Source organism: Octopus bimaculoides, chromosome 4, assembly GCF_046866305.1.
Source record: "Octopus bimaculoides isolate indiv1 chromosome 4, ASM4686630v1, whole genome shotgun sequence".
In the NCBI taxonomy this organism is placed as follows: domain Eukaryota; kingdom Metazoa; phylum Mollusca; class Cephalopoda; order Octopoda; family Octopodidae; genus Octopus; species Octopus bimaculoides.
Window position 1 is genome coordinate 119714262 of NC_142931.1, and position 20708 is coordinate 119734969.

A 20708-nucleotide genomic window follows, 5' to 3' on the forward strand; every position below is an offset into this window, starting at 1 on the left:
ACTCTTTAATATTTCAAGATATTTTAATGTAATTTTGGTAAATATATCTGTTAAAATGAGATGTCAGTGTTATTTTCATTTTTGCATAATTTAGACAACAGTTTATTCACTGTACTCTGTATATATAAATATATAGATATAAATATATATAAAAAATTTAGATTCAGGTGAATATGGTACTTAAGTTTAGGCACCAGAATTAAGTATGGTATTATCCATACAGTTTCAAAATAAGGTGATTAAAAGTCAAAATAAGCAACAAGGATATCCAAAGTTAATGCAGTACGATCGTTTCATGCGACTCCATTTAATTATGCAATGTGAACATTACATCAAATATAAAATGCAGAGCAATCCTCAGCTGCACAAAAATATGGAAATTTAATGAAATTACATTTAAACAGAAGGACAATTTTTTATAACTACATCTAAACTCTCCAAGTAGAAAGGAAGAATACAAAAAACCATTTTGACTTAGCCAGATCATACAGGCTAACCTGTATATAAAAATATGTCCTGTTTAAATGTAATTTCATTAAATTTCTATATCTTTGTGCAGCTGAGGATTGCTCTGCATTTTAGATTTGATGTAATGTTCACATTGCTTAATTAAATGGAATCGCATGAAGCGATCGTACTGCATTAACTTTGGATGTCCTTGTTGCTTATTTTGACTTTTAATCACCTTATATAAATATATATACATATATATATATATGAGAGGTTTCTTTTCAGTTTCTATCTACCAAATCCACTTACAAGGCTTTGATAAGCCCAATGCTATAGTAGAAGACACTTGCCCAAGGTGCCATGCAATGTGACTGAACCTGGAGCCATGTTGTTTAGAAGTAAACTTTTTACAACAGCCCACAGCCATGTCTGCACCTTGTTTTGAATATTACTCTGTTTTTAAAGTGGAAGCAGACTGAATTATCTGCTATATTTTTAGAGAAAATATGTAACTTTTTGGGGGAGTTGATATGTTATACAAATGTAGCAGATTTTTACACTATGCTCCAACAATTTACAAACTGCATGTTGTAGTGTGCAGTATAGTCCCCAACTAGATAGAAATATGATATATGTGGAACAACAGATATATCCATCACATCTGGTAGTTTGGCAGATTGAAATAAGTCTAGTTGAACTAGGAAGTGACCAGGGTCCTCCACAATAACAGTAAGTGAATTAAATTTACTTCTTTTCATAATTAATACTTCTTTCGTATATTAGTAGTCCTTTTTTCTTCTTATTTAAAGCTGTTGTTTTGTCTAATGAAGAAGCAAGAACATAAGTGTCTAAACATTTCCACAAACAGTGATACCTTTTCGAAAATAGATCCTGGTTCTCTTCGTGTTTTAGGAGTTGAAGTTTGAAATGTCACCCAACTGTTTGATTTAGTAAGGTTTAGGGAAAAATGTCAAGAAGAAGAAAAGCTAAAAAGAAAAATCAATCTATTAGCCCTTTAATATTTAGATTACTCTGTCAAAGATAATGCTTATTTATTTACATTGTTTGGGAATTAATCATGTATGATCTTGTAGCTTCAAGATTTTAGTGATGTGATTATTTATTTTTAAGAATGACATTAGGATAGATGTGAGAGGCCAGATCTGGTCAGTTTGAACACAAAATAGGTTGAATATTTTGGCCAGATATGGCCGGTTAAATGCTAAAGGGTTAAGGTTCGCTTCTCTATGTTTGCATGGCTCAGAGGGAATTCATTATCTGGGTGCCCTTCCTGTTGCCAACCCTCACCTGTTTTCAAGCATGCTAATATTTCTCATGGTCAGACATGTTTTCACAGATTGGAAATAGAGGATGCCACTTGTATGGCATTGATGCTCATTTACTACTGTTGTGTGATGTGAAGACAAAGAGACAGAAGAACACATACATGCATCACCTGGCACAAAGCCACCTCCCTCAATACTGCTCCCTCTTCAGTTGAGGGGTTTTTTTGCCTTGCAAGTTACTTGGTGACGTCACTGCTGTAAGGATCACATAAAAACCACCCAGTACACCCTGTAAAGTGGCTGGCATTAGGAAAGGCATCCAGCTGTAGAAACCATACCAAAGCAGACAGAGTTTGGTGCAGTTCTCTAGCTTACTTGGCTCCTGACAAACCGCCTGACCTATATCAACATGGAAAATGGATGGCAAATAATGACAATGATGTTGATGATGACAGGCTTCTTTCAGTTTCCATCAACTAAATCCACTCTCAAGACTTTGGCTGGCCATACCTGTGCTTATGCATATAAAATAAATAAGACATCATAAATCTATTATATACTAAAAAGTATTTCAATTCTTGAAATATTTTCCCATTCATTTGAATAACTCAAAAGATTTATGACATTGATAATTATATATTCATGTTTGTTATTTATTTATTGTTATTATTAAAAGAGGAATCTCAGTGATTATTGTGACTTTATTTTTAGGCTGGGTGTTCTTATCAACTGTTATTGTCCCAATGTGAAGTAGACAACGGTCTATTTTCGGTTTTATCTCTACTCCTGCAAGAGGAGTAAAGTGTCTTGTCTAAGGATACAGGTATAGCTAGTAGAAGTGTTGGAACAGTTGAACTTTTTCCCTCATGTGACAACATAACAACCTTTGTTAATAATTACAATTGCTTATACTGGTTGGTTGTATTTATTTAATGATCGATATCCGTATGGTAACAAATAATCAACAAATGTTATAATTTCATATAAGCAAAATAAGAAAATAATTATATTAATTTTCTTGTTTGAACTAGAATGATTAGCAATCTGACGGATATAGTTCGTTAAAAAAAAAAAGCGAAATATTGATTTATGAATTATACAAAAAAAAAATAATAATTCAACAAATTATATTAATTCTTTGTGCCTATTTATTTTCAGTCTAAGTTAGAAACAATTCTTTGGATTAATGGTTTTTAAAACTGAGGGTTTATTTTTAGATTCTGAGATTAACCGAATAACAGAATAACGTGAGTTTTCTATTCTGATTTATTCCAAACGTACCGTCATTATTTTTGTGGTTCCGAACTAATGAGGAGGAGAGTGTGATGTCGTCGCTTGTATGGTTTTTGCCACCACCGCTTTTTTTTCAGGGAGGGCTTAATGGGATGTTCTGTTACTTTCGAGCTTCCCTTTTCTTCAAGATAAGTTGAAATCATATAAAAAATATCAATATACCCCAGATAACCGTAGATAAGTGAAATAACAAAAACTGGTACTGTGTATAAAAGAGCTTGGATACTGAGTTGCTTCCTCCGTCCATGGTAGCATGGGATGTTGACATCATGGGTAAACTGAAATGTTTCGAAATCTACTTGGACAGTAACAAGTCTGTTTACCATCCAGGAGAGAGGGTTACTGGTCAGGTAATCGTAGAACTAAAAGGGGACATGAAAATGCGATCCCTTCGCGTATTTATGCGTGGTGTCGCGAAGGTCCATTGGACAGAATCTCGCAGTACAGGCAGCCGACTTGGTTCCTACACAGAACACTACAATGCTGAAGTGGAGTACTTTTTCAAGAGACAGGTTTTGTTCGGCGGAGGTATGTATTATTTCCTTCTTTCCTAATTTCCTGTTCTTATATTATTTATTTATTTTTATTCTCTATGCTTCTTCTTTTGACTTTCATTGTGACCTCATTCAGTTAGTCGTCTCTTTACGAAATTTCCTTATTAGAAATCAGTTAAGAAAGAAGAAATATGTGCGTGTGTGTACTTATATATATATGCGTGTATATATTTATAAATATATGTATATACATAGCTATAGATATATATATATAGAGAGATATTTTGTACGTCTCTATGTATACAAGAAGGCGCATAATAGTTATAGACGCAAATCCAAACATTTATGTTTATATTATTCTATTCTTGATGGTTTCTGTTTAATTAAAGTATGTTGTGAAATCACGATTAATAAAACTTTCCCCCCGTCTTTCCGTTGAGCAAAAAATTACCCTCTTAAATATTTTTATTAATTAGATAGATGATCATCCAAGACAGTTTTGAGTTCTTCACAGCGGAAATATGTACCCGATATTCCAGCTCTCTACCCCCCACCTAGTCTTCATAAGTAGAGAGAAAACAGTGGAATATGGCTGCATACTACTGTTTTGGTTGGTTTTTTGACGCTTTACCGTTGAAAAAATAATTGTTCCATTCATTAATACATCTCTTTTACTTTACAAATTTAAAAGCTGTTTCCCCCACATTTTGCTATGTTACTAATTCAGTGATCAATTTCAACAATTTATTCTTCACCTTAATTTATAACAAAACAAAACACACATTAACAACCACAACAAATAACTAAGCAAGACCAAAAACGATCTCAAAAATATTTACCAACATTTTTTATTTATTAATTGTACAAGCTTTCGTTCTTGAAATGCTTCTGTTGCACGGTTGTTAGGCTGTTTGGTGAGACGATTTTTTTCAAAATAATATCCTAAAAATAAATTTACCTGATCTTTCAACTGTTCGATATAATGCTAATTCTTCCTGTGACATCGAGTTATTAGTTCGATAACATACATACATGTGTGTGTGTGTAATATATATATATGTATGAATGTGTGTGTATACACAATCATATATATATACCCACTATTTTATTTTACAAACGGGTGAAAACTAGAGTAATTTAACTAATTCCTGTAGTATTCTGTAGTAAATATGTACGATACGTGATATATATATATATATATATATATATATATATATATATATATATAATCTGTATGTGTATCATGTGCGTACATATGCATATAATGTATATGCATGCATAATATATGCATACAAATTATATATACATACTATATATACATACTATATATACATACTCGGGCGCACACACGCACCAAGGTACATGCACACGTATTTGTGTGTGTATTATATATTCATATACGTGCATACTATTGTTTATAGAATGTTCGGGTGTTGCTTAACCCCCAAAAACCTGTGAATGTGATCAACCCCGAATATACCCGTCTTCTATTTCACATATAGTTGTTTATTAGACTGCACAATATCTCTAAATATATCTTTCCCTTTTGAAGACGGTTCGGGTGTGATTCTTGAGGGAAATTTTGCTTCTATTTCTACCAGATCGGTCGACCGCCTAGACTTCCTCGAACCGTACCTTTATTTTCAAAAGGTGTGCAACAGCAATATGTCGAGCTGGTATTTTGCAATACCCCCATAATTTTTATATGTGTATGTATATATATATATATATATATATATATATATATATATACACACACGTATAATCCAATTTAATATTTTATGCATTTTCTCTGATTAATTATAGGGGATATTTTTTGTGGTTTGTTAAATATCTATTGCGTTTCTCGATTTTTGATTTGAAATAAATTGTTTTGAATCTGTCAATATGAAACACGAAACATCCTTGTTGGGCGTTGCAGTATTTGTTGTGTGTGACTGATTGAATAAACAGGAATTTGTCGGTTGAAGCATACTATATGTATTATGCGCTTATGTGTGTGTGTTCTAAAAACACACAATGCGTAGCTGTAACAAGAAATATTTGATTTTGAATGTGTATCATCTGATTTTGTGTGCGTCTTATTTATCTCCCTGTATTTTCTCCTTACCCTTCTACACACACACACACACACACACACACTTTATATAGTGGTATAAAGAAGGAGGGGCGCGGTTGAATTGGTGGTGGAGGGGTATGACGGGGTTATTCTAAGGTGCCTGAGGCTGGCTTCCGTATCCTTTGGAACGTTAAGAGGCTTCCTCATCAGCTATTCCAGCCTCCATACTGGGGCTCTCGTCTATTAGGGTTGTTTGTGCTTTCTCATTCCTGCATGGGAGCAGAACATTGGATGATAAACAACAGGCACATTAAACCTAGAGGCCTTTGTTAGCCACTCTTTCCAGAAGATCCTTTTAGTCACCTGGTGAGACAAGATTACTTGCACACACATAAGATACGCGCTTGCGCGGGCATCTTTATATGTTTGTATATGTGTGCATGTATGTTGGGGGTGCGTGTGTGTAGGGTGTGCGTGCGTGCATGCGTACTTGTGAAACCTGAGGTCATCTATCAATTACTCTCCCTCTTTTCACTTTCTCAGTACAACAGCAATACCTAACCCCCACTAGTTTAGATACCTAGGCAGCATCAATGGTATCTAAATTCCAATGATTGCACTCTGGTGAGGATATTCTAAAACGACCTGCAATACACTTCCATATCTTTTTGAAGGCTTAGAGAGTCTTTCTAAACAATCATCTCAAGCCGCCAGACTAAGTTCTTTATCTGTTAGGCTATATTCACTTTCTTGTATGGATTCAGAACATAAACGACATAGAGCAAATGCATTAAGACTCTAGAGTAGTGGTTCAGTTCTCAACTGAGGTCCTTATGGTCATTGGGGTACATATAAGATTTTGTTAAAATTTATCTGGAATGAATTGGTTATACTTCTTCAATACACAAAATATTTTAACAGTTGTTTTTATACAATTACTAATAATATTTAATTATAAAAATATAATAGGATTTTTTAAACATTGAATGGCTAAGAGGGTCCACCCAAGTAAAAATAGAAATCAAAAGGGGTCCATATGTAGAAAATGATTGAGAACCATTGCCCTAGAGGCCTGTAATATGCAGTCTCTCCTGAAGATACTCTCAATCAGCTGGCCAAATAAGATTACTTACACAGCCATGTCCTCTGCTGCATTAAATCCACATGAAACAGGCATTAACTAAGATGGCTGAAACATGTAGAATAAATGTGTGACTCAAACTTCTAAAGGTTCTTCTACAGCCACCCATATCATTGTTAATGGTTGCTGGAGGTACAAGGAAGTAGTTTAATCCTTCAGCATTCAGATTACTTCATCAAATATGAGGTGGTATAAAAAGTTTCTGGACAAGTCCTGTAGCTTGCCAACAGATGGCAGCACACAGTTGTGTGCACAGTGAGAGCTAGCAGTGACCTTCATGAGGCAGTGTGCTGAGTGACATTGCTGTGTTTGCTTTGCAAGTTGTGAAATTTGTGTTTTTGTGATCACGTGTATGTTGTAGTCTGTGATTTTTGTCATGTCAGGAACAAAGAGCCAATATGAAATTTTGCGTTGAACTTGGGAAGTCTGCTACAGAGACATTGAGCATGCTTTGACAAACTTACGGTGATGAGGTAACAAGTCATATGCAATGTTCTAAGTGGCATGGGTGCTTCAAAAGCAGAAGAATGTCTCTGGAAGATGATGAGCGATCTAGAACAGCCACAAGCATCACCCTCGGAAATGTAATATTGTGCATCAAGAATTCATCCCCCAGGGCCAGATCATCAATCCAGAGTTCTACTGCGACATTTTGAAGCGTTTGAGGGAGGATATTTGGCAAAAGTGACCAGATCTGTGAAGCGTGGGGAACTGGATTCTTCATGACAACAATGCACCCTGTCATGATCTCACCTCACTCATGAGTTTCTCACCAAAAACAACATGGTATCATTTCAGTACCTGCCCTATTTGCCAGATTATTTAGCACCTGCAGACTTCCATCGCTTCCCAAAGATGAAAATGCAGCTCAAAAGTCACCATTTTAAAAACATTGTTGAGATTCAGAGCGAATTGCAGAAGGTCCCCAACTCGCTTATAGAAAACAACTTCCAGGCCTGATTCCAAAAGTGGCAGGAATGTTGGGACTGGTATATTGCAGTGGAAGGTGACTATTTCAAAGGATGTTAAAGCTTAGGCAAATAAGTTATTTTTTTTATTAAACATAACTAATCCGGGAACTTTTTGATACCACCTCGTATAATGTTTATAATATTATTTTCTGTTGACTTTCTATGCTGTATGTATGTGTTGGACGGATTGCTCTGATTGGAGTCAGCATAAATTCAATTATGGGTTGAAGGATCCCATCTTGTGTGTTTCATTTTTGGCTTGGTTTCTATGGCTGGATGTCCCTCCTAACACCAATTACTTAAGTGTATGTACTGAGTACATTTTTTGCGACACCATTGCTAGAGAGTAGCAATGTGCATGACATAACTGAAGGAGCCTCATGACCCCATGTGTCTCCTTGTTTGCCAGCTTCTTTACAGAGTAAGAGGCATGAATGATAGTGATATGTCATAGGAGGGATGCTGATAGGGAATGAGTGACAGGAATACTCAGTATTCTGAGATCATCATCATCATCATCATCATGACCATCATTGTTTAATATCCACATTTCCATGCTTGAATGACAGAATTTGTTGAGGCAGCTTTTCTACAACCAGATGCTCTTCCTGTTGCCAACCCTCACCTGTTTCTGTGTAAGATAATATTTACCATGACCAGATATGTTTTCATGGAAGATTGAAAACAAGGGACACCACTTGCACAACAGTGACATTTGTTAACGTACAACAGATGAAAACAAAGCAAGGAAATAATAATTCACACACACACAAACACATATGTATATATTAAGGCGGTGAGCTGGTAGAAATGTTAGCACACCTGGCGAAATGCTTAGCAGTATTTCGTCTATTGCTATGTTCTGAGTTCAAATTCCGCCGAGGTCAACTTTGCCTTTCATCCTTTCGGGGTTAATTAAATAAGTACCAGTTACACACTGGGATCGATATAATCAGCTTAATCCGTTTGTCTGTCCTTGTTTGTCCCCTCTATGTGTAGCCCCCTTGTGGGTAGTAAAGAAATAACACACACATGTATATATGAGTGTGCGTGTGTATGTGTATATATATATATATATATATGTATGTATATAGAGACATAGATAGAGGGAGAAGAGCAGTTAAAAAACTTTATCTCCATTCGTGTTGAATGATCGATGCTTAAATAAAACATTGACAATTCTTCTTGATACGAAATGATGTAAGGCGGGCAAAATGAATTCAGTCTATTTTAAAGTTAGCATAGTTAATACAGGAGAATTGTCAATGTTTTATTTAAACATTGATCATTCAACACACATGGAGATAAAGTTTTTAAACTGCTCTTCTTCTCTCTATGTCTCTTCTCTCTCTCTCTCTCTCTATATATATATATATATGCATAACTTCTTGCCGCTATAGGCCCAACGGCAAGTTAGAAGAGTGTTGAACTGTGAATGAAGAAACATGACTTCTTTCTCTTTAATTATTTTGAAATATGTGTGTATATATATATATATATATATTTATATAAATATGTATGTATGTATGACAGGCTTCTTCAGTTTCCATCAGCCAAGTTCACTCACAAGTCTTTGGTTGGTTCAGGAGGGCTATTGAAGAAGACACTTTCTGAAGGTGCCATACAGTGGGACTGAACTTGATACATGTGGTTGGGCAGCATACTTCTTTATTACGTAACCACCCCTGCAACTATTAAGAAATATATGTATGAATATTCAAGGCATTATAACCAACAGGACAGCAGAAGGATAGAATGCAATTTGATCCAGGCGATAGAACGGTGACCCAGGATGTGTGGGAGTAAAGAAGGAAGAGTCTGATGGTGGGCAGTGAAATATGGAGTGATGACAAGCAAAACAGGAAGGCAAGGTGAAGGTAGAATTTACCGGACATAGCTCATCTTATACGATCTCCTATACATAGACTTCAAGATATGCAGGAAGTTGAAGTGATGAGGGTGATGGTTGGGAGAATAGAATGTAGGTGGGTCCTGTACTAATGAATGGTACAAATGATTGTGGTAGTGGTGGGCACATAGTATAGATAAGAGTAACAGGGAAGTGAGTGATAAGGAAATGTAAAGTCAGTGGTACATACCATAGCAGTGTATGCCACTGTTACTAATTTTATGACTTGTGATTCATCATGCTTTGTCCCACATCTTGGCTCTACCCCTTCCACATGTTCCCTCCACAATTAGAGAATGGCACTTCTTGATGCGGCTGTCCTCATTTATACACATCACATGACCATACCAGTGCAGGCTTCTCTCTTGCATGCAACATCTGATGTCTCGTATACCCAATCTTTCTCTTAAATCATTTACACTCTGTCATACATGCACACTGACCTTATCCATTCAGTGGAACATGCTGGCTTCATTTCTATCAAGCCTTCTCAGGTCCTCTGTAGTCATAGCCCATGTTTCACTGTCATGCAGCACCCTTGTATGTACACAGACATCGTACAATCTGCCTTTCACTGTGAGGAAGAGGCCCTTTGTTACCAAAGAATGTAGTAGATCATGTAGAAGTGAGAAAGGATTGCCAGACAGGTCTCACTGAGATGACGAAGGACCAAGACTTCTGAAGGAGCCTCATGAGAAGATATGTCAAGCTAAGTAAAGCTGTGGCCATCAATGCATACAGGCAGGTCCTTTACAGCCTGTGCCGGCACCACATAATAAGCGCTCGTGTCAGTCCCATTTAATAAGCACAATTTAAAAAGTACTCATGCTGATGTCACATAAAAAGCACTCATGCTGGTATCATGTAAGAGTATTCGTGCTGGTACCATGTAAAAGTACCCATGTTGGTGCCAGTGCACTCTGTAAAGTGACTGGCATTAAGGAAGGCATCCAACTGTAGAAACCATGCCAAAACAGACAATTGGAGCCAAGGCTGCTCTCTGTCAAACCATCCAACCCATGCCAGCATAGAAAACAGACGTTAAATGATGACCATGATGATGATCGTCATGATGCTTGTATTACTTCTTGGACATTCTCTAGTTGGTTCTCCTTCAGCACTGTGAAACACCAGTCAGCACTTTCTATTGTCATCTCCACTATGAGATGCAACATCTTGAGATCAGTTTTCACCACTTTGTCCCGAGTCTTTCTTAGTGTATTTCTTCCATGTGTACCGTTTACCTTGTGTTCATGACACATCTTTATGTAGCTGCCATCCTCAATATACATTGTGTCTGTACCATTACAGTCTTCTCTCTTGTACTCTACATTTTATTCCCCCTATATCATATATTTTTCTCAGCTCTTTCATACTTTGTTATGCAACCTGCTCAAAGCCCACTCATACATGTCATATAATCTGCCCTTTACCCTTAGAATAAAGCCCTTTGTTTTCAGTAAAGGTAATAGTTCCATGAACTTTTTCAAACCCCTTCATATTCTGGCTACTATGCCCTTTGAACACCCACTGCCACTGCTAATTAGATCACCAAGGTAGCAAACTAACAACTACTTTTGGAGAGCATTCTGGGTATTCAATAGGGTCTATTTTCTTTGGTCTCTTATATAAGTGCATAAAGGGTGTGTATTTCACCATCATTATCATTTAATATCCATCTTCCATGCTGGCATGGGTTGGACACTTTGACAGGAGCTGGTATGCCAGAGGATTGTGCCAGGGTCCACTGTCTATTTTGACATGGTTTTTACAGCTGGATGCCTTTCCTAACACCAACCTCTCTACAGAGTAGACAGTACTTTTTACATGGCACCAGCACTGGTGATGTCTGCTTTGGCAACATATCTATCTATTTGTCTGTCTGTCTGTCTGTGTATATCTATGAGAGAAAGAGAGAGAGACACCCCCACACACACGTATACATACATACATACATACATACATATATACATACATTCACATACACATTTATGTACATAGATAGGTGTGACTGTTTGTTTAAGAAATTTGTTTTCAAATCATGGATTTGGGTTCAGCCCCCATTGTGTGGCCCCTTGGGAAAGTGCCTTCTACTATAGTCCCAAGCCAACCAAAACCTTGTGAAGGATTTGGCTGATGGAAATTGAAAGAAGCCCATTGTATGTGTGTGTGTGTGTTGTCTTGATGTTTTGACATTATGCAGAAGCTGTAAACAAGTGGCCCATGTGGAAATATTACTTTGCTTGGGAAACAGGTGAAGAGCATCCAGCCATAAAAAAAAAAATCTGCCTCAATGAATTCTGTATGACCCATGCAAGCATGGAAAAGTGGACATTAATGATGATGGCAGTGATAAGGACATTGACCACCCCCCCATGCACACACACTGTCCAACCCATGCCAGCATGGGAAGTAGATGTTGAATGGTGATGATGAAGATGATGATAATACACACACACAGAGGTCTCTATCTCTATCACTACCCTGATTTCAATGCATGCTCTGTCACAGGTGTCTTTCTGCTGCACTACTTATCACTAATCATTATGGTCCTTTATCATCTTCTCTGAAAGGTACAGCATCTTCAGGTCAACGCCCTCCACTTTGTTCCACGTCTTGCTTGGCCTCCCCCTTTTATAGCTTCAATGAACTTGGCATGCATGGCACTTCCTTATGCTGTGGTCATCCTCCATACGTACCACATGCCTATACCGGCAGAACCTTCTCTCTGCTACATTATGTCTGATTCTCCTTTATATCTGGTTTGTCTCTCAGCTCACTTGTACTTTGGCATTCATGCACACACACACATGATTTATCTCACTACCATGCAGCATCACAATTCAAATGCAAGCATCATACAATCTGCTTTTCATTCTAAAGTGAAGCATTTTGTTACCAGCAGAAGTAATAGATAATTCCTGGAACTTTTTACAACCTGTTCTTAACATGGTTACTGTACTTTCAGAACAACTACCTTCACAACTTATCATGTCATCTAGGCAACAGAAGCTAACAACTATTTCTGGTGAGCCTCTTGGGCATTTAAGAGAATCTTTTTCTGGCATGCTGTTAGTACTTGTTGCCCCTGTGCATCTGCTTACATACAAAGTCTGTCTTTTCTGTAGCCTGTCTGTGATTCCATTATACCTCTTGTGAGCATCCATAGCTCACACTGAGTACAATAGACTGAGTTCTTACCTACTCCGTTTTTGCTTATTAAGCAAAATTATTTCCCTGAAGACACAAGGGTCTTATCTTCTTCCCTACTTATTAACAAACACCATAGTCTTTGCTTAGTTTACCTTGAAATCTCTCAATTCTAGGTTTCATGTCCACATCCAGAATTTCTTCACTAATTCTATTATAGATTCAGCTATAAGAGCTAGATCATCAGTTTATAGGAGTTTCCATGGGCAACCGGTTTTGATTGTTGGACTGTGATATATAAAAGAGGGCTGAAGACTGAACCTTGATAAATCCCTATCTTCACACTAAATTCATCAGTGATTCTCACTTTACTCATTGTGCCTTTGTGCATAGCTTACACATCCCTTACAAGCCATTCCTCCACACTGTATTTCTTCAGTGACTACCATATTCCTGATCATGGAATCCTGTCAAAGGCCTTCTCAGAGTGAAGCATAGCACTTTACCTTTAGCTAAGTATGAAATATGTCTTAAAACATGTCAAAACTAATAAATTCGAGAACACAGAATTACAAAATGCAAACTATATTCACATAGCTGCATAAACAAAGTTAATACCATCCTCCCCCACGTACATGGAGAAATAAAAATATACATATATCTATCTATATATACACACGCTCAACCTATTTCAAAGCATTCTCTTATATACACAAACACAAACCAAGACAGTATAAAAACCAAACTAAAAACAATATACATATATGTTTATATATGTTTGTGTGTGTATATTAGGGTGTGCCATGAAAAAAAAAAAAAATTGAAATTTGAGCTGCCTTACTTTTCATATGATGACAAAACACCAGAAATCTCTGCATATCAAATATTCTGCCAGTTAATCAATATTTAGGTCTCCTTTTAAAGGTGGGCGAAAGTTTTGATTCTCCTGGTTGTCAAGTTTTACAAGATTTTTTTCTCCAACTTCTCTTATAGCTGTTTTTTTCTTTATTGTTCATTGTTTAGCCACAGGTCAAACTTGGCCAGGCAAACATTGGATCTAAAGTATTCCAACTATGACCATTCCAACTTTTGTTTCAATAGCTTTCTTAGTTTGACCCTTTAGCGAGATCGTTGCCAGTGGCCCTGGACTGGCTCTTGTGCGGGTAGCACGTAAAATACACCATTTTGAGCGTGGCCGTTGCCAGTACCGCCTGACTGGCCTTTGTGTGGGTGACACGTAAAAGCACCCACTACACTTTCGGAGTGGTTGGCATTAGGAAGGGCATCCAGCTGTAGAAACTCTGCCAAATCAGATTGGAGCCTGGTGTTGCCATCCAGTTTCACCAGTCTTCAGTCAAATCGTCCAACCCATGCTAGCATGGAAAGCGGACGTTAAACGATGATGATGATGATGATGATTGCATTTTGTGCAGAAGGAAAAGGCAATTTCACTGATATATCATAAATCCTCTTTTTGAATTATAATACAGCCATAAAGTTATAACCATGCAGTTTTTCATAAATATGGCCAAAGTGTTACTGTCAACAAGAAGCATCATCCCACCAATTAGTTTCACAGAACTTATATATATATATATATATATCGTCTAGACCCGTAAAAGCAGAATAATATATTTTGTTCATGATGTGAGAACAAGCTTTACACCACAAAATATCTATCACTGCAATATATATACACTATTCTTTATAAGCAACTTGAGGTACATTTTCATTTTTATCTCTGTTTTCTCCACTTAATTTTCTATATCATCATTACCATTGCTTTAGTGTCCACTTATCCATGCTTGCATGAGTTGGATGGAACTTTTTGAGGCAGATTTTCTATGGCTGGATGCCCTTCCTGTCACCAACCCTCATCTGTTTCCAGATAAAGTAATATTTCCCTAAGGCCAGACATGTTTTTATAGAAGATTGCAAAGAAAGCACACTTGCATGACAGTGACACTTGTTTATAACTATCACACAATTTCAAGGCAAGGAGACAGTAAAAAAAAAACATTATGTATATATATATATATATATATATATATATATATATATAGATACATATATAGATAGATAGATAGATAGATAAATATATATATATATATCTTTTACATGTTTCAGTCATTAGGGGCACTGCTTGAAGAATTTTGAGTTGAACTAATCAACCCCAGTACTTTTTTTTTTAAGCTTAGTACTTATTCTGTCTGTCTCTTTTGCTGAACTATTTACTTATGGGGATGTAAACACACCAACACTGGTTGTCAAGTGGTGGTGGGGACAAACACAAAAACACACACACAAACACTTATGATGGACTTCTTTCAGTTTCTGTCTACAAAATTCACTCATACGGTTTTGGTCAGCCTGAGGCTATAGTAAATGCTACTTGCCCAAGGTGCCACACAGTGGGACTGTACCCTGAACCATTTGGTTGGGAAGCTTCTTACCAAATTGTCACACCTGTTCCTATAAGTCACATCTGGATATCTGTTACTGTCTATCTGTCTGTCTATCTAGCTGCTTTCAATGCATTAGCACATACATGATGGGTTTCTTTCAGTTTCCTTTGACAGATCCACTCACAAGGCTTTGGTCAACCTTAGGTATAGTAGAAGCCACTTACCCAAGGTGCTGGGAAGCACACTCTTTACCACAAGGCCATATCTGTGGCCATTGAATGCCATATTGAATTACTGATTTTCAGCACTGATGCTGTTCTGTAGAATATGTTCAGTGCTCAACAGTGTTTAAAATCTGATAAAGGTGGTGTTACATGTGGGCCAAAGAACTTTTCTTTTAAATTGTTGTGCAAGAAGGTGACAAGCATAATAGTATTGTCTAGAATTTGAGCTTTTGTTGTTGAAAACTAAGTTCATGAAACTTTCTCCAATGTGACATTCTTGGATTGTTTCATGAGTTACCTTTGTCTGTATAGCACCATGTATAGCCAAGAATTTGCTATCTTTTGCACTGGGTAAACCTGGAATGAATGCAGACAGTCTTTCTGCTGGTTCTTATCTGGAGTCCTGTATAAGCTTTGAATTTCAGTGTATGACTAAGAATGGTGGAGCATCACAGCTATCATTAATATTTCAGCTTTCCTTTCTCTTTCTTTTGTAATGCTTTTGAAAAACTTTAAAGATTTTCTCCCAAAGTTAATGCATTGAAAGCAGCTAAAGACATCTGCTCTACTAATGAAAAAAAATGAAATATTTAGGTGATCACATCAAGATGACAAAGTGATTGTATTATTTTTTGTTTTTTAGCATTTTAGGTACCATGTAGCCTTGTCTAAATTCATTTTCTCTACCACATACTTTTGATGTGAAAAAAGAAATGGGAAAGGAGAGGGGATCTTCTTAAAGAACCATAAATCAGATGAACTGTAGATTTTTTTTTTTTTGTTTAAATAAAGTGGCTTTATTAGACTCTCCCTAGAAAATTAGAAATAAGCTGATTGATAACAATTTAGAATTTATTTTCCACATTTAATCTGTTGCTACAGAATTGTCATTTCTGTGAATCTAATATGAATTTAGGTGTGGGATTTGAAAATTAAAGAAGATGAAGCCAAGAATATATAAAAATAGGCTTGGTGTAAGTGAAATGAATAAGTAAATACTTAAAACTAGATTATTAAGCATCATTAAGATTGATAGATTTCTGTTTTCATTTCTCAACAGCATTATTTAGTTAACTTATGAAGGTTGCATCATAGAAAATAAGACATTTTTATTGAAAGACATACACATAAAAAAGTAATTTCAAATTGACAACTCAATTTGAAAAATGAAAAATATGCTATTTTCAAGTTTACAGAAAAATTTTTTAGGTAAGTTACATTTCTCTAGATCAGGGTCTGCCATCTTTTTTCACTTGTAGTACACTTATGTTCTTTTCAAAATCCAGCATCACACCTGAACTAAAAAATATAACTAAAAGTATAGGGAAAAAAAATTATATTCAGGATACACAGCGGTACACCTAGCATAGTCTCATGGCACACCAGTGTGCCATGACATACCAGATGAGGGGCAATGTTCTTGATTGTGGTGATATTGCTGAAGAATTAACTGGAGCTGATACTGTGTTAATTTAATGATTCAACTCTTTAACATTCATACTGGCCATATCTGGCCCTGAATATTCTGTTTTAGGTTCAAACTGGCCAGATCCAGCCTTTCACATCTATTCTACAATATTGTTATAGAAATAAATAAACACTCACAACATCAATATCTCAAAGCTATAAGATAATGCACGATCATAATTAATCCAAGACAATATGAAAGAATAAGCATTACATTTGACAGTAATCTCAGTGCTAAAGTATTAATCCTTTTGTTACTGACTTGGCTGAAACCAGCTCTGGTTCTGTTGTACAAATGTCTTGTTTTCAAAAGTTCTGAATTAAAATCTTCGACCAAACCTTAGTCACAATTTATGTTCCTAACATCAGCTTAATTCTAACTAAGTTATTTTAACTAAATTCTTTGTTATATTTAAAATAATTGAAAGAAACACAGAGCATCTCTAAATACAGTAACGAAATGGTTAAGCCAGTGTACCTAATGATGCAGTGTTCTCAGTATTGTTTTGTGGTTGTGAGACAAGACAGTATTTATGTATGCTGGAAATACCGAGTGAGCAATATTGAAGTCAGCCATTTTGTCATTGGAAAGAGAACAATTATGCTGATTGGATTATGAACTCCATATTATTATTGGCCTGATTACCCTGAGGTACCTATTGCAAATTCAGTTTCTGGTTTGACAGAAATAACCATCTGGATGGTCAAGCCAATGACTGTTAAATTTCATCATCTGTGACCTCATGCTGCTTCTTGTAGTATGTTTTTATAGCCGTTTGTATTGTTGCTTTCATTTTCTCTTTCATTCTCATGCTTCTTTCTCTTTCATGTTTTGAAATAATGCGATGGTAACTTCATACGGAAAGGAAAATTGTTTAATCAACAATACACTATCAAATGCTTTTATTTATATATGCTTTTGTAAAATGTCCTGTTCAACATACAAATCAATCCAAGTCAGAATTATTAGTATATGCACTTTTGAAAAATGGAATTTTAAAAATTCTATTGTGTGCAAACTGCATTGTTTTTACAACATTCCAGAGAAGAATCTTTCCTTTCTTTTTTAATGAAAACTGAGAGGCTTTCTAATGCTTGTAAATTAGTAGGGAATGTTCTACTGGAAAAGAGTCTAGTTTTTTTAATATTATTTCATGGTTAAAATGTTTTAGGATTAAAATAGTTATTCTTGAAAGAACAGTCTATTTGATGATCTTTTAGTAATACTGCCCAAGATTAAATTATTGGAGCAATGTTGAAAGTAAATAGTATTTAGGAATTAGTATTGATTTTTGGAAGTTTTTATATATATAAAAAGTGATGTTGTTTTTACAATATTATCTTATTTACGTAAAACATAGTTATTTACAGGTGGAGCGAAAAACCTATAATTTTCGGAAATGGAAAAAACTTAAAAGAAAACTTTAAAAGGGTGATAATTTTGAATTGTCTGCGAATTTTTTTTTCATGAAGTACTAAGATGTATGAAGCATTCAGAAACATTTTCTTTCCTTTGACGTGTTATTGACTATAAAAGAGTCATTTCTCTTTTGAACTTGCCAAACACACTTGGTGCTTTTTATTCTCTCCTCGTTAGCAGTAACATTTTACTTTTCAAGCAATATACTGAACATTTGTCATGATTCTTCAAACTCAGAAATACGTCTGTCTGTTTTATATGCTTCTGTAACAAGTAAAGCTATAAATTTATCATTAAACTGCACCGCCTTCACTTTGTCATTTTGATCTTCCAGTTAGTGATTTTAAAATATCTATGGTTATTGACCTCACTTGTCAAATTAACCTTCAACACTTAAAAATACTTTATTAACTACTTTAACTTCACTCTTCACTGTCATATTCTGACCTTTCCACTTGAAGATAGTATGTTAGTTTATGAGCACAGCTCTTTCCCTCATATTGTGCATATATTCTTTTACTCTTTTACTTGTTTCAGTCATTTGACTGTGGTCATGCTGGAGCACCACCTTTAGTCGAGCAAATCGAGCCCAGGACTTATTCTTTGTAAGCCTAATACTTATTCTATCGGTCTATTTTGCCGAACCGCTAAGTTACGGGGATGTAAGCACACCAGCATCGGTTGTCAAGCGATATTGGGGGGACAAATACAGACACAAACACACACACATATATATACATATATATTCAACAGGCTTCTTTCAGTTTTTGTCTACCAAATCCACTCACAAGGCTTTGGTCGGCCCAAGGCTATAGTAGAAGACACTTGCCCAAGGTACCACACAGTGGGACTGAACTCAGAGCCATGTGGTTGGTAAGCAAGCTACTTACCACACAGCCACTCCTACACCTATATATATATATATATATATATATATATATATTATATTTATATGTATATCTTGTTTCAGTCACTAGACTGTGGTCATGCTGAGGCTTGGCTTCGAAGAATTTCTTTTAGTTGAATGTAGCAATGCCAGTACTAATTATTTTTTTAAAGTCTGGCACTTATTCTATTGTTATCTTTTTTTTGAACTGCTAAGTTACAGGGATGTAAACCCACTGACACCAGTTGTCAAGTAGTGGTGGAGGGGAGAAATACAGACACAAGGACAAACAAACAAACACACACACATGTCGTTGAATGCTCAAAATGAGGAGTAGATAGATGGCCAACAACTGATGAAGGGTCCTTTCTCTGTGTTTACTTGTCCTGTTTTCCATTTTTTCTCTCATTGTTTATGCATTTCATGTTGTTTGTACAGTTGGTGACGTCCTGTACCCATATATGCATATATATATATATATATATATATATATACACACACACACACATATTATTTATATATATACGACAGGCTTCTTTCAGTTACCACCTACGAAACCCACAGAATCATATGGTTGGGAAGCAAGCTTCTTACCACACACTAACACACACACTAACACACACACACACATGCACAAATCATTGTTTTATGTCCCATGCTGGCAGTATGTTTACTTTTAGAAACAGGAGAAAGAGTATCATCATCTTCATTATCATCATTTAACGTCTGTTTTCCATGTTGGTATGGGTTGGACAGTTTGAGAGGAGCTGACCAGCTGAAGGGATGTTCAGGCTCCATGTTTGTTGTGGCATGGTTTCTATGGCTCGGTGCCCTTCTTAATTCCAACCACTTTACAGAGTGTACTGGATGCTTTTATGCATCACCAGTAGGGGTGCTTTTTTACATGGCACCAGTACTTACAAGCCCACAAGATTAGGGATGCTCAGCTGGAGAGAGTTGCAAGGGACGAGGCTCTATGCAAGGGCAACTGCGCTTAAGCATACAAAGTAGTAAGGATCACTATAAAAATGCTCATCTGTTTTTACTGCTATTTTTCCATGCTATCATGGGTTAGACATGTATTATTGAGGCATTCTTTTACAGGCAAATAGCCTTCTTGTTGCTCTCTCCAAACTGTTTCCCAAATGTCACACACCTTCAAAGGTGGAAAGCCAAATTTATTGACAGGAAATGACAAGTGTTATCACTTGTAAGGTTGCAACATTTGAAGAGTATGTAAACAAACAAACGTATGTGTGCACACATATACAATGATGGGCTTCTTTCAATTTCCGTCTACCAAAGCTATTCACAAGGCTATGGTCTGTCTGAAGCTGTAGTAGAAGATATGTGCTGTAAGTATCATGCAGTGGGATGAATCCAAAATTGGTATATGGGAAAATGTTTCTTTGGTGCAAAAAAGATTGAGCAATATTTTAAGTGACATTGAAATTAAATGTTCTGTTATACATTTTGATTTTCCTTTTCCTGTTTTTGTTAATGACTGTATTGTTCTGTCTTAGTAAGCTATATATTTTTTTTTCTTCAAACCT

The 20708-nt window shown here is 36.0% G+C and overlaps 1 protein-coding gene across 1 annotated transcript in view; it reads left to right on the plus strand.

Moving 5' to 3' along the window:
- The first annotated feature begins 2498 nt into the window (after window positions 1-2498).
- The window catches only part of LOC106868835 (arrestin domain-containing protein 3), a 90445-nt gene continuing 72235 nt past the window's right edge, over window positions 2499-20708 (plus strand). Inside the window, exon 1 of the mRNA XM_014914261.3 lies at window positions 2499-3557. Within this exon, the coding sequence (XP_014769747.1) occupies window positions 3275-3557 (283 nt within the window). The 5' untranslated portion in view covers window positions 2499-3274. The remainder of the gene's footprint in view (window positions 3558-20708) is intronic.